Source organism: Nannobrachium achirus (assembly GCF_963921795.1).
Source record: "Nannobrachium achirus genome assembly, chromosome: 22".
NCBI classification, from domain to species: domain Eukaryota; kingdom Metazoa; phylum Chordata; class Actinopteri; order Myctophiformes; family Myctophidae; genus Nannobrachium; species Nannobrachium achirus.
In genome coordinates this window covers 27,331,623-27,353,884 of record NC_137829.1, presented here as the reverse complement: position 1 = coordinate 27,353,884, position 22,262 = coordinate 27,331,623, and the positions used below count along the sequence as shown (strand labels likewise).

At 42.2% G+C, this 22,262-nt stretch overlaps 1 protein-coding gene across 1 annotated transcript in view; it reads left to right on the top strand.

The window, feature by feature from the left end:
• LOC308308296 (dedicator of cytokinesis protein 9) overlaps positions 1-22,262 on the top strand; it is a 133,537-nt gene that overhangs the window by 75,009 nt on the left and 36,266 nt on the right. Inside the window, exons 4-13 of the mRNA XM_080753680.1 lie at positions 8,351-8,433; positions 9,459-9,528; positions 14,017-14,112; positions 14,328-14,462; positions 17,314-17,488; positions 19,545-19,597; positions 20,488-20,562; positions 20,858-20,998; positions 21,557-21,769; positions 21,950-22,072. Of these exons, the coding sequence (XP_080609806.1) occupies positions 8,351-8,433; positions 9,459-9,528; positions 14,017-14,112; positions 14,328-14,462; positions 17,314-17,488; positions 19,545-19,597; positions 20,488-20,562; positions 20,858-20,998; positions 21,557-21,769; positions 21,950-22,072 (1,164 nt within the window). The remainder of the gene's footprint in view (positions 1-8,350; positions 8,434-9,458; positions 9,529-14,016; positions 14,113-14,327; positions 14,463-17,313; positions 17,489-19,544; positions 19,598-20,487; positions 20,563-20,857; positions 20,999-21,556; positions 21,770-21,949; positions 22,073-22,262) is intronic.

Genomic DNA, 22,262 nt, shown 5'->3' with positions numbered 1-22,262 from the left:
GTGAGTGAGTGAGTGAGTGAGTGAGTGAGTGAGTGAGTGAGTGAGTGAGTGAGTGAGTGAGTGAGTGAGTGAGTGAGTGAGTGAGTGAGTGAGTGAGTAATCTAAGGTGGACTATGGAAAAAGACTACAGGTCAGATATACAGAAATGGTCATCATTATTAGTAAGTGAATACGAGATTTACTGTAGTTCAAATGACCTCAGTCCTCAAGCATCTTTCTTTGTTGGGTGACTAAGGTTGACCATAGAGGAAAGATAATACCGTTCCCTGCCAAATCAAATCTCTCAGTGTATCTTGGTCAGTATTAGACTGAGCACTGTTTGTGTTGTAAATATCTACTGTATATATTTTTTGCATTGATTTTTTTTCTGACAATATCTACTGCATAGTACTGTGTTCTATCTGTCTGTCATTCAATGTTATATGAGATACATAAAGGTTTCCTGTGTAAATAAGCCGAAAAGCTTACTAGGATCTCCTTTTAGTTGACCTTGTACCAGTGAACTGTACTGTCATAAAACTGTACCTTTTCCTATGCAAACTTCTAATAAAGTCTTCAATCAATCAATCAATGTGTTATATTATATTATGATGAATTCCATATTAAAAGAGTCTTGTCTGTGTTCCGCAGGTGAAGCCCAAAGTGATTGAGCCGTTGGACTATGAGAATGTGCTGGTGCAGAGGAAGACCCAGATCCTCAGTGATGTTCTCAGGGACATGCTGCAGTTCCCTCTGGAGGACTTCCAGGTGAGTTGCTACACCGGCTTTTGGAGAAAATGAGACAGACTACATAGAGCACTGCAAAGAGGTGTGTGTGTGGGTGTATCTGTGTCCAGCTGAAGCTCATTGACACTCGTTAATGTTATATACATCAAGGCAATTATGTTTCTGCGCTTATCAATTAATCGGTTAATCGATCGATGAGGTTATCAACTATCAAATAATGAATTAATTGATAATTTGCATCCCTAGTTTGAACGCAGCATACAATAAGAGATCAATTGTTGCAGCAAGCTGTGACATTTCTCATGGTATACTGCGACCTTCGGTCGCAATTATTTTCGTCTTTCAGCACGAATCTCTGAGATCTCGCTCTTTCTCCCTCTGTCTTGGCCTTGACAAAACTGAACTTCACAGTGCATGTTTGTTGCCACTGTTTACTGACTTTATTGTTCATCGGTGGAAGCTAACACATAATTATCCCTATGGTAATAGTTATGGTGTCTGGTGTGAACGGCCCTTTACACAGGACTGTGTCCTGAAGAGGGTTTCATGAGAATGTGCTCCATGTATGGCCGCTCCATTTCAGTGTTATCTATTCAGGACCATTAGTTCCCCCTTCCATGTACATGTTTTCTTTGTTTTGTTTAGGTTTCTGCACGTTTTCCCCCCTTGGCTCATGTAGTGAGCGCTGGGTGGGGTCGTCCCCAGAGGCTTTCCTTTTGTTTACGTCCCCGTTGTAAGGGGTCTTGGGTCATCTGTTTTATTGGCTCATTTGGCCTCGCATGTTGTGACAGAGTAAAGGGGTTATCCCTAGTGCCATTCTGCAGGACGCGTGCTCTCAGAACTTTCCAGCGGTGCAGCCCAGAGTGTCAGATGCTGCGGATGGAAACACTTGAAATGGAAATCTGGCCTGGCACTGGAGCTTGGGGATGTGAGACCACTTAGGAAGATGTCCTTAACATCAGCAGGAGTGAGACGTACTATATATCCTCACATCTGACTGTCTCACTTTCCAGAGGAGTTTTTTAGACAGGGCTTTTATTGTCATTGCTCTCCCTCCACAGAGAGCCTTCTTTGTTTCACTAACTCTGATGACTTTAACATCTTTCTTTCAGAATTCCTATATTGGAGAGACTAAGGCGCTGTAAATGAAAGTGATAGTTTTGATGAATTATTCTGCTCATCAGCTGTTCTCCCTATGAAAGGCATATACGGAACAGCATGCATTTACAGTTGTTTGTATGCATGGAAAATGGTGCACTTATATAGCGCCTTTATCCAGAGCACTGTACAATGATTGTGCATTACATTCACCCATTCACACACATTCATACAACGATGGTGGAGGAAACCATGCAAGGCACCAACCTGCTCATCGGGAGCAATAGGGGTTCAAGAACTCTGGGAGAGCCCGGGATCAATTGGGAACCCTTCGGTTCCCAAGCAACCACTCTACCTCCTGAGCCACTGCCACTGTATAAACTTTATAAACCTATACAATTATTTTTATTCAAATACCATAAAAGCTTCCTAAATACAGTGTTTTGCTGTAGTCGGACAAAACAAAGTTTGTAAATTAATTCTCATGCGTGCAAACGTTTGTAAGGGGATTTTAGGAAAAGCAATGGAAGTGTTGCTAGGTTTGTCCCGGCTGCTGTGGTTGAGGCTGTGTTTCAGATTGTTGCGACCTTTCTTTTTCCATGAAGACCGTGCAGCTGGGGTGGGGGGGTTTCAGTGACAGCCAAGCAGCCATGACCATGTCTTCTCCATATCATTCTGCCTCAGTCAGAGCACCACTCTCCCCATGACACGCCAGGCTTACATACAAACACTCCGTTGTCAGCGGAGCGACAGGTGATCCTCGCTGTCGGAGGAGAAAGAAAAAAAAAAAAGAAATCACTCAAGGCACGCTGATTGAACCCAACATCTGTGTAGGCCGCGCCAGGCTTCGAGCGAGCCTTTAATCTGCTCGTATGTCAAGACCTTTCCGATGGTGTGTGCTTTTGTTGGTGAAGGGAGGCGCTACTTGGCGTTCTTTCACACACTGAGACATTGCTAAGCATAAAGCGATGGTTGGCCATAAATCCGAGTTGGAGCAGGCAGAGAGGGCTCCTCCGACCACAGTCCCAGGCTGTGGGCTGTTCTCAGCTGGAGTATAAATCCTCTTTTTGGCTGCGAGCAAACTGGAGGTACTGCTATCAGCACTCTCACCTTGTGCTCTTCCCCAGTGCTCAGTCCAACGAAATCTTTAATTTGAGATGTATTTTATCAAATTGTATCTCAGAGAAGAGGGACATGACTGTTTAGGGGAAAACCTATGAGGCTGTGTTTATAGAATCTCCATCTGGTCTTGATCAGGGAGTGCTTGGTACAGGGGAGTTGTGCATGGGTCTCTCTCTGCACTGTTAAGTGTTTGGTGATAATTTAACTATGAGAATCTGAAAATGGACCCAGATGGACCCATTTTTACACCCTGTGTAAAAAAAAGAACACTGAGGATTTTACTGTGTGTGTTCTCCCTACGTCTCTTCTTGGGACATTTGTCACGGGATTACCAAGTGCAGACCTCCCTTTCCCTTCAACTCCAACACGAGCTGTGATCAGGAGGACCTCTCGCAGAATTTGCCCTCAGGAATATTCGGACACTGTTCCTTTACCCGTATTAGACCTGCTTCACAGCTGCAGGCTCGCAGTGTTGGTTTTGATAACACCACATGCTGTATATGTCTTTCATATTACGAATCGACACCCGGAAATATGAGGCGGCAATATCTAGAAGCACACATGTCGGCCCGGGGCTCAGGCTTGAGATGGCATAACCAATAAAAATGACATAACTTCAGCGGTGCCCTGCCGTGTGCAGCTGCCGTGTCCCTAGTTCACCAGAGAGGCCACACCGTGGTCCTCCCCAACGACTCATATCCCAAATTCCCAATTAAATGCTTCCTGTTGCCCTCTTCCTGGCTCCCTCTTGCCTCTATGCCTGTTTGTTTCTGCTGCTCAAGATTATGGAGATTACCATCTCCCTGCAGGAAACCTGGGCTGAGGAGAGGAAGGGGAGGCCTCAAGTTCACAAATAAGGTCTATGTTATAGTTTAGCATTAGTTATAGTTGACAGGGCCTAGGCTTGCAGTCTAACACCAAATTCAAGGTCACAGAGAGGGACAGGGAGTCACAACTGTTATTGATTGCCAGTCGTAAATGTTTTGCTGAAAACGGAACTTCTGATTTGGACTAAACTAAATTCCCTGCGTCTCCCTCATTTCGTCTGAGATTAAATTTAGCCTGTGAAAAACAAGTAATATTATTCCTCTCTGCACACTTTGTTTTGAGTATAGAATTGATATTGAAAATGTATCCTTCGAAAAGCTGATGGTGATTTTTGTGTCTCATTTCACAGTCCAAGACTCTTTTTAATTGGACCTGCTGCTTCCAGCACCAAACACGTATATATAAAGATAATGACTAAAGCAGACATTCTTGGTTGTGCTGCCAGGAAAGAGCATGGGAGATTTATTGCAGTCTTGAATTGCTTACTTCATTTTTGTACCATTGCATTGAATCTTAAAATATGCTTTACTGGAAGCCAGGTGCCACGGCATCTCTCCCTTGTGATTTTCCATTGGACCTAGCAGTGGTGGAAGAATTACTCAGGTATTTTACTTAAATAAGTAGAAATATATATATATATATATATATATATATATTATATATATATATATATATTATATAATATATATATATATATATATATATATATATATATATATATATATATATATATTCTGTTAGTAAAAGGCCTGTGTTCAAAATTTTACTTGAATGAAAGTGCAATAATATCAAATATCAAAAAGTACCAAAAGTACTAAAATGTTTGAAAATAGCTACACATTGTGAGCTCACAACGTGTCGCAGCTTGTAGATCGGCTTTTTTCAAATAGCCTATGTATAAAATAGGGCTAAAGTGGTTAATGTATGTTTTACAATAAGCAAAGTAACTACTAGTAGCACTGTGTTTCTTTTTATGTTTATTCTTTGTACGTATCTCTATGGACCTGAGTCCGCTAATAAAGATTGAATATGAATAGTAGCTAAACGTTTTCAAATAATTGTAGTAGGGTAAAAGTACAATATTTGCCTCTGAGATGTAGTGGAGTAGAAGAATTGGAAATTGGAAATACTCCAGAAAAAAAAAGAAAAAACAACAACTCAAAGTTGAGTAAATGCACTTACAGTAGTTACTTTACACCCAGTCCTTCAGAAGTATTCAAGATGTGAGTCAGTGGACGGTCTTGAGGTTTGTCATCATTTTGGTCCATATTTCTGCTACAATTTGTTTCTCTGTCATTCATGTGAGGCAGGTATGCTCTGCAGTGGTCTTTCACATGCTGCTTGTGTTGTAATTCCAGCCCTTGTAAGTAAAATATCCTCCAAAGAAACTCCCATGGGAAAGCGAGCGATTTCCAAAACACTCCCTTGACAAGTTATTATCCGGAGAGATCTTAGTGAGATACTGGACGTCAAACATGGCTCAGTGGAGCTAGAAAACATAGGCTCCTAAAACCCCTAAAAACAATGAACTTGTCATAATGGGAATGAATGTCAGCGATGGGCATTTTAAGCACACATAAATCCTCCTACCGCTCAAGAAAATAGTATTTCTCACGCATAATTCATTCATAAAATAACTGCATATTGTCTTTTTTTGGGGGGGGGGGCTTTTATGCCTTTACTGGATAGGACAGTAGACTGACAGGAAATGGTGGGAGAGATGGGGAACGACACGCGGCAAAGGTCGTCCGGATCGGGAATAGAACCGGCGACGCTGCCAGGCAATGCCTACACACACACATGCACAAGGACACGGACACACACTCTCTCACACACACACACACACACACACACACACACACACACACACACACACACACACACACACACACACAGAGAGTACACAGAGAGAGTACACAGAGAGTGTACATACAATTACACACACATACAGACTATATTATAAAGTTGCAAGCCTTTTTCTTACTAATTACCTAATTATTACTTGCGCCAGCTGAGCACACAAGTACTGCGTTCGGCTGCGTATGTACTGTATGTATGTCGGTGTTCTTCTTTGTTTAAGCCCCTAGCCCAATCAATGAGGGACCAGCATTCCTGGTGATGCCAGTGGTAACGTCACTGGCATCGCCAGTGGTGATGCCAGTGGTGAGCGCACCTCATGGCGCGCTCTTCTGGCGCACAAGGCGCAAGTTGGCACCTCGACAGAGTGCAGTTCTAATTCACTATGCATTGGAGGCAATAGCATAGTAAATGAGCCATAAATCAGTACAGTGAGTAAGCCTACAGTAGAGTGGTCATTAGACTGAAGCTTAAAGGGGAGCATTAGACGTGTTGAGATACTGACTCCAGCTACTCTGAGAGACCCTGTACGCCAGTGGCCGAGAGCCAGACCCTGGGTGTGTCTGTGGGTCCAGGACTTGGAACAATATGGAGAAGCATCCTGCTTCTCTCACATTCCTCCCCTTTGAACCGCAACAAAGACATCGGCTTTTCTTTCTAGAAGAATATTAAAGGGAGCAGTCGGCACAATCATGTCCAGCTGCGCCCACACACTGCATGTGTTGCTTGGGAAAAGGTGTCGGGTTTGAGCAACGTCTTACCTAATTTAGCTTTGTATGTTTCGTTGTAATTGTCCTGTATATCTCTATGGTTGTCCTGTGTATATATAATATGGTGTTTAGTCATGGTACGAATCCTCTTATTTTCCCCCATCTATAGATTTCAACATTAAGGACGCCAAGGAAGAACCCTCTACCCTACAGTGCCTGACAATGCAGAGAAAGAGGCCCAGAGTCTGTTTGTCCAAGAGGTAAACTCCTGTTTATAGTAACAATCCCACACAACTGAAAATGTGTCCTGACTCCTGAGCATGCAGTGGGTTTTATAGACAGTATGGCGCTCTCAGCCAGGGTTGATTTGATTAACTATTGTTCCATGAAGACATACCATGCCACCTTATGGAGACAAATACGAATAATCTTTCAGAATTGTCCCTAGCACTACATGGCAGAATACCATATGACCACCCATTAGACTGTACACACTTGAGCTCCCACAGGATTTCCTAATTGTTTATTTAACGTGTCCAACCACACAGAACTTCCATTTTGCTTAGCACATTCTTCATGTTACAAAGTTATTGTATTGTTTGGGGTGCTTATTAGGCCCACCGCTCCTTACTGGAGCCTGTCCAGTTGACTGGGCTATTTCTTACTGTTTCAGATTGTCTTCCTAAACATCTATTCAAGCCAGTGGATTAAGAACTGATAAAGTGTAATTAACCTTTACTGTCCAGTGACAAGCCCATCAGACTTTTGGTATTTTACTGTAGTTGATTGTTTATAGTGGTGCCTCCCTGTGTGAGTCTTGAAAATGTCTGCTGAACATTTGATTGTGATGTTCCAAATGTGGTTTTCACAGTAATCAGTTAGTCAAGTTAAAATACTGCCATGAAACATCCAAACATTTAATTATTCCCAGTTTGTGCACAAACATACAGTATTTCCTGTGCAGTGCACAATGGTTTATTTATGTCCTGCCCAGTACTGTCCTCTCTGTCCTCATAAGCCAGTGGCCAACTGGTTGTTGTCAGTTTACCTTTCAGTTCAAAGGTCAGTGTTCAGGGAATCCTGTCTTAAATCATAAAGATATCATTGTGACATCACCAGGACAGCTGCTGAGATCAGCCGGCAAGAGCCCCTCTGTTTCTCCCTTGTCCCACTGATCAAATTGCACTTGGCCACCCCCATCAGAGCACTTCTGGTAAACGGCACACGTTTCTTTATGGCAGATACAACTGTGTTGTCCATATAACCGCTGACTTTAACAATGAACAGATGTCTTCATTCCAAGCCAGAGAGATAGAGCTCTACTCCCTCCCAGTTCGTTGTTGGTCATAATAATACATGGTTAGAATGAGGTGAAGGGTGCACACACAGGCCTTAAACTGACTTCCACTTTACTGACAAAAAAACTGAAGATAATTCTTTGTCTTGGCTTCAGTGTGCATAGAGTTCAGAGGGTTCTATGATATAGTGCTGAAAACAGCCATTTTGTTTTGAATTTTGGCTTCAATGATCCTCTAAACCATGTTGTAATTTAAAATCACTGTCCACTTAATCAATAGACCCCAGCCACAGCTGCTGTACAGAATGAAACACAATAAGCTGAATGCATCATATTAATATCAAAGGTCTCTCAGTTACAGATGTTTTCTGCAGCCGTCCAGCTGGTGGACATAACATGCACAGAGGAAACACCTGCATGAATGATAGAAACATTGTCATTGTTTTCCCACAAATACTAAAGATCCCGTGGCAGGTTTTTAAATTCTGCCAACTGTCTGTCAAAGAGGAGCGCTCTCTTTGATTTCTCTTCCTCTTCCTGCAGAGATCCTAATCTGATTGGACAAGGAAAAAAGCACTAGCAGACAGCAAGGCTGCGTTAGATTAGGATACCCTCGTATTGATGCAGCCCTGCCATACAGGGACGGTTTGCCTATCGCAGGAGAACCTTACAGCGTGGTTTGTTACTCACTGATCGTTGTGTGTTTCCTCAGTGCATCAAGACCTACAACTCTGACTGGCATGTCGTTAACTACAAGTATGAGGACTATTCTGGGGACTTTCGGCAACTTCCAAAGTAAGTCTCTTGTGTACAATGACATCCCTACCTTCACATAAGTGATGTGGATACTGGATATAGCCTCACGACATGCTTCAGCTGGGAAAGTGGGATAACGGCTACCATGCATGCAATGCATGGATGCCAGAGATACAAACTGAAACACACTCATGCGCACGCACCTGTACACACAACACACATCGTTTTTAACATACTGTATAAGGATACGCCGGTGATAATTCTTAATTCACTCAAACAATATTGTTTTCCTCCTTTTGTGTAACATCAATGATCCCTTTGCTTTACCTGTGTGGAAACCACCGTCAGAGTTAGAAGATTGTGTTATGAGCTTGGCTGTCTTTCCTGAAGAATAGTTTTTATTGCCATTGTGTTTAAATGACAGAAACATCAGAAAGACCTTGGCACAATTGCTGTTGCCATTCCTTTTGTCCTTGCATTGGTGCCAGGGAAGTTGAAACAATACTACATGACGTTGCTTCCCCGTTAAAATTTCACAATAGTTTCCCCTAATGTGTATTCATCTTTTTGTAGAATTTATTTTCCTTTTTACCCCCCAGCGCTGCCATTGGTTGTTCCGCGCACGCATGTGTGTGCGCACCACTTACTTGTCTACTCTCTCTCTCTCTCTCTCTCTCTCTCTCTCTCTCTCTCTCTCTCTCTCTCTCTCTCTCTCTCTCTCTCTCTCTCTCTCTCTATGGATAATTGTAAAACATTTCCTTATATAATATTATCATCATCAATTCCATTTAGTTCATATACATATTAAGAAATGCATTTGCCCTTTTGTATTAATGATAGGAATCAGACAGTTATTGAGAAAGCAATACTTTTATTCATGCATTGACAGGCAGGCCGATCTTTATTGAACCCCAACGTTCATTCAATGTTGTCATACTGTAGCTGTCATCAAGTACATCCCCAACGTTTACAAATGGCTAGGTTTCATCTGCAGTTCCTAGTTTATCATCTGCAAGTTATATTACACTGTTAAATTGACTAGTGTTGACAATTATCTTTTACAGCAAAGTGTCCAGACCGGACAAGTTGGCCATCCATGTGTTTGAGGTGGATGAGGATGTTGACAAAGACGAGGTGAGTTCATATCATGGATGCAGTGTGTTAGAGTTCTAGCCAACCCAAGTCATTGAGTCCTATTATATGAACAGAATATAGAAAGAGACATGATTCAGTGCTGTGCAAGTTACTGAGTTATACTATTCTTTAAATTACTTTTTATCTTCTTAGAATCGTATCTTTCAGGGAACTAACTTGCCTTTCCTGTTTCCATCCCAGTTGTTGTAAAGATGAAAGCCTCACAATGCCTTAATAGCTCATTTTAATGTAAAGGATTATGTGCAATTACGACTATTAAACGATTTTGCTGGCTGTCATCGTTTCAAACGGTTTTGGATTCCTCTCCTTTTTTCTCTCAGGCTCAAGTCTTCAAGGCCCTTTGCTCCATTAATCTTCACCTAATCTATGTAATTGTGTGTGTGTGTGTGTGTGTGTGTGTGTGTGTGTGTGTTGTGTGTGTGTGTGTGTGTGTGTGTGTGTGTGTGTGTGTGTGTGTGGTGTGTGTGTGTGTGTGTGTGTGTGTGTGTGTTTGTTTGTGTTTGTCTAGCTATACTTATGGGGACTAAACGCATGTTCACACAGTCACCTGCAGGGGACCTCTGACAGTGTGGGGACAAAATAGTAGGTCCCCACAAGGGGTTAAGGTTAGGTTTAGGGATAGAGGTTAGGGTAAGGCCACAGGACTTGCATAAAAATGAATGGAAGTCTATGTAATGTCCCCACAAGTGTGTGTGTGTGTGTGTGTGTGTGTGTGTGTGTGTGTGTGTGTGGTGTGTGTGTGTGTGTGTGTGTGTGTGTGTGTGTGTGTGTGTGTGTGTGTGTGTGTGTGTGTGTGTGTGTGTGTGTGTGTGTGTGTGTGTGTGTGTGTGTGTGTGTGTGTGTGTGTGAATTATCCTCTGTTGGTCTTGGATTGGCTGATGGGAGCACACCCCACCCTGACAGCTCAGAGGTCACCAGATAGAAACGTAACTTTGAAGGGCTGACAGGCCAACGGATGTCTGAAAGCCTTCAAAGCAGCAATGATAGTCTGAGGCTTTTGATGATTCGGACACTATCTAGCAGGCCATCAGGGGCATGCTGTCTAACAAGACATATTACAGTGACAGTCAATCAACTAGGAAGATCTTGTTCTGATGCTGTGTCAAACTATGCCCCCTGTAGGTGATGAAACACTTCATGATTTGCAGAAGGATACAGTGTTCCCACAGTCTTGTAATTCCTGGAAATATTTTGAAATTAGAAAAATATTTTCCAGTACTGGAAAAGTTTTTGAATTGATCAAGGGTCCTGGAAGGTCCTGGAAAAAATACCTATGCATTGTCTTTGGTTATTGATTTTGTTTATACCTCCGAAATGACAAATTAAACATTGGCCAAATTGTCAAATATTAAAGGCAGAAATTGTGAAAATAGCAGATCTACATGCTCAGTCACAACGCCTCGTAACTTTAAGAAAGTACAATTGTAACAAAATTGACCATTATACATTTACACGGTGGAGTTTACTGTCTATCGGCTTCAATGCAGGACCTATAGGCTCAAAGCAGATTTGAGACATTGGCATTTGTGCAAAGAATATTGCATCTGTTTCCTGTATAATTGTGCGTTGAATAATAAATGCTCCCTTTGGAGTGGATGAGGGTCATGGTCCGGTCTGTTCTGCTCAGCTTCCATATGACAGGGGAGGGACGCTTTATCAGAGCCAATGAACCTGCCCAAATCTGCCCTCACCACCATCATTCTTATAGAATCTATGAGATAGATCATTCTTTTAAACGGGATGCTCGCCATGACTTTGCACTGTGCTGATGAAAGAGAAGGGATTAAAACTATTGTCCCTAAAATCCCCAGAATAATTAATAACCATTTTACACATGCGCTTTGCATTTTGTTATGCAGTAAATAATAATGTACTGTATACAGAAATGTATCCAGAAAATAACCAAATTTCGCAACAAAATATGTCAAAATATTGATTTTTCGTTGGAAGTCAGTTATTCTCAGCGAGGAGCAGCATCATACTGTACAACAAAGTATACATTGCCTATTAAAACATTGTAGTGCAAGAGGGATTTCAGAGCGCGTGAACCCCATGATTGTGTCTGACCCTATGGGGGAGCGGTCTGTGCTGTCTAGACAATGATGAGTGGAAGCAGACCCTGAACCTTTTCCAGACGCTCCGCGGATCACTCCCAAGACATGCCTGAAAATATTCCTAAATGCTGCCAACACTTTCTGAAAATCTTTTCGCTCACTATAACCGAGGGAAAAGAAATTATACTGGACAATGGGCATCTTAAAAACCCATTCATTACTGGTCGATCGTAAACGTGTCTGGGACACGGTTTCTTCGCTGTAGTCTGTCAGCAGCTGGCAGTGTAACTGCTCATGACATGTGTTCTCTTTACGGTGGAGCTGATCTAAAGCAGGGCAGCTGATGCCCCACCATATTTTTCCTCTCCTAATTGTTTTTATATTTACACAGGTCATAATAGCTTAGTTACGGGTGGTTGCGTTCAGGGTATAATATCACGCCAGCTAGGGCTGTCACGATTATGACATTTGACATGACGATTATTTGTCCCTCAAATAATTGCGATTAACGATTTAATTGTGTTTTTGTCGTTGACAATTACATTTCTGTTTGGCTTTTAGGCTTTTAAGTTGCACATGGTAGGTATGGCACATAACCTAAATATACAGAGAAATTACTGACATATTTGACAACTTTATACTTTGTTTGTTACCTTTATTTAGACTCGGAAATACAATTGAGCACAAGCACTCATTTACAACGCAACCGAGAGTGTACAACAATGAACAACAACATATATACATGTATACATTTACAGACATTTACAACCCTACAGACAAAATCAAAAAGAGAATACTTGAAAACTGTAGAAAGTTCAAGAAACTAAAAGCTAAATTAATTAAAACATATAATTAATATACTTAAAATCTACAAGCTCAAGAGATCTACAAGCTCAAGAGATCTACAAGCTCACAACGCGTCGCGATGCGACGCGTTGTGAGCTTGTAGATCTGCTATTTCCACTATCTTTTACTCTTTTTTTAAATATATGAAAGTTTTTCAACATGGAAACGATTATGACGATTATGAAAAATAATCGCGATTATGTCAAATAATCACGATTAGACGATTATGTAATAATTGTGACAGCCCTAACGCCAGCCCGTGAAAGTGATGGTCTCACTCAACGCCATTCGTCCTGACAACAGACAGACCACAGGAGGGTCCTTCTGGTTGTGGATCAGTGGAGGAAGAAGGATTCATTTATAGGGCTGTCACAGTTATTACATAATCGTCTAATCGCAATTATTTCACATAATCGCGATTATTTTTCATAATCGTCATAATCGTTTCCATATTGAAAAATGTTCATATATATTTTATATTTTTTGGGGGGAAATAGCAGATCTACAAGCTCACAACGCGTCGCATCGCGACGCGTTGTGAGCTTGTAGATCAGCTAATTACACTATCAATGTTCTTTTTTAAGTATAAAGTTGTCAAATATGCCAGTATTTTTTTGGTTTATTTAGGTTATGTGTCATATCTGCCATGTGCAACTTCAAGCCAAACAGCAATGTAATTGTCAACGACAAAAACACAATTAAATCAAATGGATTAAACCATTGAGCAAGATATATGGGGCCAGGGATGATCACCCATCCCACCCTGGGCACTGCCACTTTAACCTGCTGCCCTCGGGCAGACGATTTCAGTCAATGAAGGCGAACACAAACAGGATGAAAGACAGTTTTTATCCCAGCGCTGTAGCAGTGCTCAATAGGCAGCTAGGTACTAGTACAGTACGTTAGGGTACAAGAGAGGAATTGGACTTTATGATATGGGACTTTTTAGGGGTTGCTCCAATTTCTTGTTCTTAAAACTTGTTTTATATGCAACAATGACAATAAAGTTCATTCATCACGCATGCTCGCATGCATGCCTTAATTATTTTTATGTGGAGCAAATACATATTAGTTATTATGATGATGATCGGCTTGGCTCTTTTTTTTCTATTATTATTTTTTTCTGTGCACTTTGGCAGCGTGATGCGTGCTGTGCATCATGGTAGCGGCGGCGCTGGGGCAAATCAAGTGGAAGTCGAAACAAGAAAGCAGAAATTGAATCAATAAATAGAGAAGAAGAAATCACAGAAGTGTAATAGTATCTAATAGTATCAATAGAATCTATGAACCAAATCCCACAGGGTGTACTTAATCTTCTCCAGCCTCATAAAATGTAAGACATCTCTCATTCACTGTGTAAACGTTCTCTTGGTTGCTTGTTTGGAGTTGGACAAAACTTTTAAGAGATCTCGGCCACAGGATCAAGGCAGTCGTGATGTGCATCATTAGGTGACGTCCTGGCAGACGCCTTCGTTGGATGTGTTTGTATAAAAGTCTTCTGATGTGGTGCTGAACGGTATGAGGATGCTTGGAACGTGTCTGATCTTTGTGTGTCTGAATCCCACAGGACACAGCCTCCTTAGGTTCCCAGAAAGGAGGAATCAACAAACATGGCTGGCTGTACAAGGGCAACATGAACAGTGCCATCAGTGTCACCATGAGGGTGAGAGGTTCTAATGGCAATAGCCATGTATAAGTAAATTAGTTGATTTAACATTTTAATGTAACTACAGTATCCATGTGCTGCTTTGGAACAGACTTTTATTTTTTATGACATAATATTAGGAACTATAGACGACTTGGTTGGTTCCTTTTTGTTTTCCTGTTTTTCAATTGTGTGTGTCTGTGTTTTTTTCCCTTTTATTTTTCCCATCTCAGTCTTTTAAGCGGAGGTATTTCCACTTAACCCAGCTGGGAGATGGCTCTTACAATCTCAACTTCTACAAGGACGAGAAGATTTCCAAAGAACCCAAAGGAACAATCTTCCTGGATTCCTGCATGGGCGTAGTTCAGGTAACGCGCTCCGAAACACCACAGTGGCCTCTGCCAAGACGCCAACGATTGTTAACATTATCCAGGAATAGGCAGAGCCTGCGGATGTAGCGATTTCCTCTCCGACGCTCTTTCTTAGTGAAATCTATTTTTCCCCCCTCCATGCCGCGTAATAAAATGTTATGTGATAACAAAATGTCAACACAAGTTACACTGGCATCGGGGGACTGCGGCTGAAACGCTTCTGCCCTTTTATTTCTGAGACCCTCTCCCAGCCGTGGGGCTGAAACCGGAGCCCATCCATCTGCTCTTTCCCTCCCCCGCCAAGGTCATCCATAAATGCTGACGCTCAGCCCGCTAAAATAATGTGAATGCTGCTGATGTCACACCGCCACGCACTCTACTGCAGCTTCACAATCGATACCACATGCTAGCAGATGTGTGTGCACTGAGACAGACCGCAAACATCATTATCTGTCTATCATCCAAAAAGAAATGGGAGAGGTCTACTACTCTTCCTCTTAATGACTAAGCATTCAGCTCAATATTTATGATGGAAAATATTACGAGAATGGTGCTTGGAATCGTAGGGCCAGGTCTGCCTGTGTGTCTCTCACCCTGTGGGAGGGAAGTGTTGTTGGATCCAGGGAGGAGGGAGGGTCCTGGAATCTCAGGAGGTGAAGGGTTTTAACTTCTTTTAACGCATGTCCTTGGGACGGTTTTAGGATTTTGGACGATCCGAGTCGTGCATGTTAGGTTGACTTTGCCCTTCCCTGATTTCGTCAAACCCCCCACACCGATACATTCCCCAAGCCACAGGCCTCCCCTGATGCATTCTTAGTGGAGGAGTGGGTGAGATAATTGTTAGATCTTTTTGTCCAGACAGTTAACAGGCTGGGTTATTTTCTCTCACTTCTTAACAAGTCTATATTCAGACTTCTTTAATGAAAAGCCTGAATCTTTTATTCCCTATTAGCTTTAGGTGTTGCTAGTCATCCTGGGGGCCACAAATACAATTAAAAAGCCAATACAGTGCAATTACGGTAAAGAAATAAAGCCGCTCAAAGGGAGAATGTTCCTGGATTCCTGCATGGGCATAGCGTTGAAGAAGGGAGATGTTGTGGCTGGTAATGATGCTCTATAACTGCCTACTGGCACCCTTCTCTGGAAGGAAATACATGGTTGGTTTTGTCTGTCTGTGGTGGTTTTGTTTGAGTGATCCCTTAATTATAACACAGATCTTATACTCTATTTGTCTTCACCATGATGTTGGGGTTTAACGGGACTGATGCTGATTAGCCCCTCCAATCAGTTGACATTGTGCTGTCCTGTGGTATACCACTGTCTTTTCAGTTTAGTTTCGCCAACTTTATGCATTTAGTGGTACAGATTTGTGCCTTCCAACGTCTCAGCCACAGCAAGTGCTATTGGGTTTGTGCATCTGCAGCCGATTAAGTTATATTGGTGTGTGGTGGTGTGACGCCATGCCCGGCTTCAAGCTGCTTTCGCACATTTCACGTGCTTGTGAAAAGCCAACACACAGTCAAGTACATGCACTGAGGCATTCCACCTGCCAACTTTTTATCTCCTTCAGACATATCCTATTCGGTGTCTTGTCAAGTCCCAGGACAGCCGTTTGTTTTTTCTCCCTACCTCTCCTTGAGCCTTTCCCTTTAAACTCTGCTCCCTCCCCTTCCTGAGATCACACTTTTTCCATGATTACAGAAACAGAGGAAACATCTCACTTCTACCCCTGATTCTCCTTCCTCTCGCACCACTGTGTCTGTGTTGGGGTACAATATGTGTGCTAAACGGCAACACCACTGCTATATTTAACTTGTTTGCGCAGCTGGAGTCCCTGTATTTTGGAGTGGGAGTAAATGGGAGGACTGTCCTGATAGCAAGTTCAACTGCTCGTATAATGGACGAAAAATGCTCAGGATCTCATGCAGTCTTTGTTACTGTCATGCCTTTAAAATCCCTTGACGATTACTCGACCCTGATTTCTGTCCCGAATACTCCTCCAGTTTATCCATGTTTGTTCAGCTCGCCTTCGGATAATGACTGTCCCTCCCATCCCACTCCCACTCTGCAGTTTCAGCAGCTCAGCCAAATTATAAAGACAACTGCAGCCTAACAATCCTCTGACCACTGACCATAATAATGCAGCGACTGCCGCTGTTTTTTTACCATGTGTATCACAGCAGCGCTCTCTACTTTTTTGTTAATTGTACTGACTGACCATTGTCCCTTTTAATCAAAGATATCATGGATGTTTTATTGGAATCTTATGAACATCAACATCAAGCAGCAGAGGCTTTGCGTGTGTACATGGATTTGCAATTGTGCGTGCACATGTGTATAGTATTAGTGGGTGGCCTGGTGGGCCGTAGTAGAGACAATCGAGGATAAGCCCAAACGGGACGATGGCCTCACACTTCCTGGTTGACTGGAGGTCATAGTTCACTTCAGTGGCTGCAGCCTTGTGCTGTTGAATCAACTCACCTAATAATCTACAGAAAGTCTTGTAGAAATATTCCTTATTCAAAATATACCTGGGTCTTGTTTAGCCTCATCGTTCTAACATGATGACACACTTTTTGCCCATCTTTCAAGATAAGCTAAATACTCTACGCGTTAAAATGAGTTGCAGTAGTACCCAGTCAAGGTTACAGCTTACATTTACATTTACTCATTATAGGCAAATTATCAGAAATTAGCATAACTACAAGCTCTGTTTTGTGCTGAGCAAAATGATAATATGATGAAGTATGAATAAGAGCTTATATGGTTAAGAGTGAGGTCCTGTTGTTTTACTCATACTGTATTCTGTTCTCTGCCTCTCTCTTCTTTCGCGTGCGTGCCTTTTCAGAACAACAAAGTTCGGAGGTTTGCTTTCGAGCTGAAGATGCAGGACAAGAGCAGCTACCTACTGGCTGCTGACGGCGAGGGAGAGATGGAGGACTGGATCGGCACCCTCAACAAGATCCTGCACAGCAGCTTTGAGATCGCCATGCAAGAGAAGAGGAACGGAGACGTCCATGATGGTGTGTGTGTGTGTGTGTGTGTGTGTGTGTGTGTGTGTGTGTGTGTGTGTGTGTGTGTGTGTGTGTGTGTGTGTGTGTGTGTGTGTGTGTGTGAGTGTGTGAGTGTGTGTGTGACATTAATGTGGAGGTGTATACAGTATAGTGCACTGTATCTCAAACGGTGGGTTGGGATCAATTGGTGGGTCATGACCAATTTTTTATAGGTCATGACTGGGGTAAAAAATCTCATTTTATGTTCCTATATTAAAATATATGTATATTTCAAAAACTTTAAAAAAATATAATGCTATATATTTTAAAACAAACAAATCAATCTAAGAAATTCCATAAATAAAAAAAGTATTATAATTAAAACTCTTTTACTGCCATTTAAGTCGTTTATAGTCTGCTCACAGCCATCAAAGTAGCTTACCTTTGCGATTTTATAGAAAAATAGCCATCCATTATTTCCAATCGCGGTCTTGTGTAAAAGACGGCTGCATCGCTGACGGAGTCGTGAAAAAAAAACAACACCATGGGCGCAGCCATTACAGAGCGAGAGGATCCCCTCCTGGGTTTGCTCCAGTTTTCAGACATAGAAATAGAGAAAGTAGATCCAGACTGAAAAAAACGACCAGAGAAGTGATCCCGCCGCCATTATTGTTTATGTGCGCTGAAGATAACAGACTACCGTTAACTTCTGCTGCAGACACCCGCGCCACCCCTCATCTGCTCAGACAGGCTCTGGCGAGGAAAAGAACGAACGCTCGTAATGGCGCCGGGGACACGGAAAAAAAAAGACTAGCGCTCGTTCTGGGGCAAAAGAGTTAGAAGTAGTGAAAATAGCCGATCTACAAGCTCGCAGCGCGTTGTGTGCTCTGCTCTCCTACAGATTCTTGGTTACAGAATCTGTAGGAGAAATATTCAAAGAACAGATATGCGCTTGAATCATAATTATTTTTGTTAACCTTGCAAAAATGTTATCCACCTTAAAATCAGAACCCCTTTTAAACACACAAAAAAATGCTTTTCATAAGGCAAAGAAAAATATTCAGAGTTCAGTTTTCCTCAGGGGAACAAGAATGTGTAAACAAGTCTTGTTCTACAGACCAGACAATTGTCTTTGGCTTAACACTCACGCCGGCTTCTACCACTGGGAGTACGAAATCAATATTTAAAATGTTACTAGGTAGTCCAGATAAAATATAACATACACATGAAGACTTACATTCCAAAGTGATACATATCCAAATGGTTAAAGGAGTAGTTTACCCCCAAATGACTTTTTCATTTATTCACCCCGTGATGGCTTGAATACAAGGGGAACTTTTGTTTGTAAAACATTTTATTTATTTACAGTGAATATTTGATTTGAATAGTTGAAGAATTGAAGTAACAGAACAATATCAAAATAATTTCAGTAATGATTGCGAGTATTAAGCATGTACATGCTAATGTGTTTCAACATCAAGCCATAGGCTATTTTTATCACCATAGTAGCCGGTTGTCTGTGTCGGCTCTCGGGTGTATTCATCAACTTTTTTTTTGCACCTTCCAACCGACTGACCTCCCGACTTCATTCGCCTGACTGACTGTAGTAATCTGTAGTAGTCCGTTTTCATTTTAACTTTGCTGTGTTGTGCCTCAGTTGTCTCCTAATTCTCTGACAGCTCTCTCTGTCTAGTCTGTGGCGATGCACTGTTGGACCACCCAGACATTTTAATGCTCACCTCCTGTCTCGTAGGAGACCTACTGCCAGGAGGAAAGAGCCCGAGAGTGTGTCTGTGCAAAGAGGCCCCACTAATCTTCCTAACGTCTTAGCCTTTATTAATCACGCTATGCAGGAGGAGAGAAAAGACAACCCTGGGATCTTGAAGCTCTAATACAGATCAACATCAACACTGGTCTGCCTCTCAGTCCTGGCTGCCTGGCTGATCCCAGTGCAGCTGAATTACTGTTTACTGAACATTAAGTGTTAGCGTGGGATTAAGAAGACTTTGTGGTAAAGACAATAATGTTTCAAAATTCCTTTAGCTTGGATCCAGTAATTTCTCTTTTTTTTCTCCTCCTCTGTTAGATGATGAGCTGGGAAAGTCAGACAGTTCATCTGGCAGTATGGACAGCTTTCAGGTAGGTCCTTTTTCCACTAACTGGAAGTCAATACCTTGGGGTTTTGCTAGGGCCAGTATAGGTAAAACATCAGTACTTGCAATTGGCAGCATGAAATCACTATTCCTCACTGGGGTAACTACACAGAAGGCCTCTCTGTATAGCCTCTGTCACAAACAAGTGGTTCAATTGCGGCTAATGAAGATTTGTTTGATTACATTCCTCTATTTTCCACCTAAGAGCAGAACCTTTGCACACCTACAATATAGATTGACTGGTGGAGAAGGCCATAGTAAAACAAAGGACTCCCACACACCGTCTTCTTTACTTGCAGTTGATAACCATGTTTTGGTACGCAGACCTTCATCTGGTTGGTTACAAATATTCCTAAAAGAGGAACAAATGCTGAAGAACATTAAACTGTTCAGACGTGATAATTCAAGACCACTCAGAGAGTTAAACCAAACAATGACTTCCCAATTCAGTTGAGTTCCAGTTACAGCCTAGAGTTCAGTTCCAAAGTGGACTTTGAGTCTCCAAACGGCACGTGTCCATATTATGATGCTCTGGCCCCAAAGTAGCAGCCGGCTATAGTTAAGCCACATGTGCATGGAAACCGGTGGTGACAGTTAGCTGGAATAGCACCCTGACATACTGGGCTAGGCAGTACCGCACTGTACTGTGTGTGATTGTGATGGTAGTCCCCTGATCTCACCACTGAGACTGTCCTATCCGTCTCCACGATCAGCTCGTAAAATTCGAAGCCTTATTTCCAGATGTGACACAAATGAAGAGGATTGTCCAAATGGCTAAAGCAGTCGAATTCTTTAAAACTGCATACTCAGTGCGTCTGACGACTAAGCGTGTTTGTGGTTGTGATTTGAATAAAAAAATGCCACCTCTATTCTCAGAGTGCACGCGATATCGAATCTAAGATGAGGAATGAAATCAGATTGAAGCTTTTCACGTTGGATCCAGACACACAGGTAATTAACTCAATTTAAATGCCGTACTGTACATTAAGCTTGGCGTCCCTCTTTTGGCCTTGTCATTATCGATGACAATTAGTCTTATATGCTTAATTTATATTCTGTCGTATGCTGGTGTTGTGCAATAAAAATTGCATTCTACAAGCTCACAACACATTGTAGATTTCCACAGCGCAACACCACTGCACTATGAAATATAAATCATGTTCACATGGTTAAACCTAACAGTGCATACTATAATGCCTGGATGTGCCTAATGTAACATAAGACCTTTCCTCATTGTGTCCTTCAGAAATTAGACTTCTCAGGGATTGAGCCGGACATAAAGCAATTTGAGGAGAAGTTTGGCAAGCGCATTCTGGTGAACTGCAATGACCTTTCGTTCAATTTGCAAAGCTGTGTGGCGGAAAACGAGGAAGGACCCACAACAAATGTAAGACTGTCTTTCTATGATTTCTTTCTGGACACAATGAATAGACTAAATATTAGGAGCCAGATCCACTGTGGATAAGGAAGCTAGTAGCAGGATGCAATGGTTTGTCCAACTCCGGTTGACACGGTTACCAGGCCAGAGGCTCAGTGATGGAGAAGGAGCTGTGTCTCATGGAGTCTGGTGTCCTGCTGTTCCTCTCGGCAGTAGCTATCTAATAAAGACTTGTGTTCCGTCCTCACAGAGGCACTGATACAACACCACACACAAACAAACAAATCCAAACCGGTTATTTTCCCAACCGGTTATTTTCCCGCAGAGTCACTGACGTGACACAACACACAAATATGAACAGGTCCAACAGTGTCTGAGAAGGATGATATTATGTTGGTTTTTATTTGAAAAAAATCTAATTGGAATACTATATAACTGGTGTGGTGTAATAGGTAATCGAAGTCTCTTTCTACGACCAGGTGATCGTGCACTAAAATGACAAAAACTTGAAACGGATCTGCTGCTTCTTAACTTCTAGCGTACTTCCGTGTTCTGCTTCCATCTCAGGTGGAACCGTTCTATGTCAGCCTGTCGCTGTTCGACATCCAGAACAGCAGAAAGATCTCCTCAGACTTCCACGTGGACCTGAACAACCCGTCTGTCCGAGGCATGGTGGCCAATAACAGCAGCCAGTATATGAACGGGGGAGGGGACACGATCCACGGGGGCCAACGATTGGTCCACAGCGTGCCAGAGGCGACCATGCAGTATCCGAGACAGGTAAAAAGTCTTGTTCTTCTCTTATTAGCCGGAGAGACCATGTTCTAATTCTGTTCTTTTATATTGATGATTGATGATTAAGAAATGCAGCATCGCCCTCTCAACATGACAATATTTCATGCAGATCTGAGCATGTGATCTTGCTTCAACATTTTGTGTTGGAACTTGTTTTCACCACAGGGAGTGTTCTCGGTAACGTGCCCACACCCAGACATCTTCCTGGTGGCACGCATCGATAAGGTCCTCCAGGGCGGAATCGCCTCTTGTGCCGAACCATACATGAAGAATTCAGACTCCACCAAGGTATTGTCTTGCCCACAGCCAGTGGTGGAAAGAGAGTGCTCAATGTCTTTACTTAAGTAAAAGTATCAATACTGCTGAAATAATCTAGTTACAAGTAAAAGTCGGGAATTCTACATTTATTTTAGTGAAAGTACAACATTATTGGTATCAAAATGGACTTAAAGTCCAATTGTAGAAAGTACTCATCATG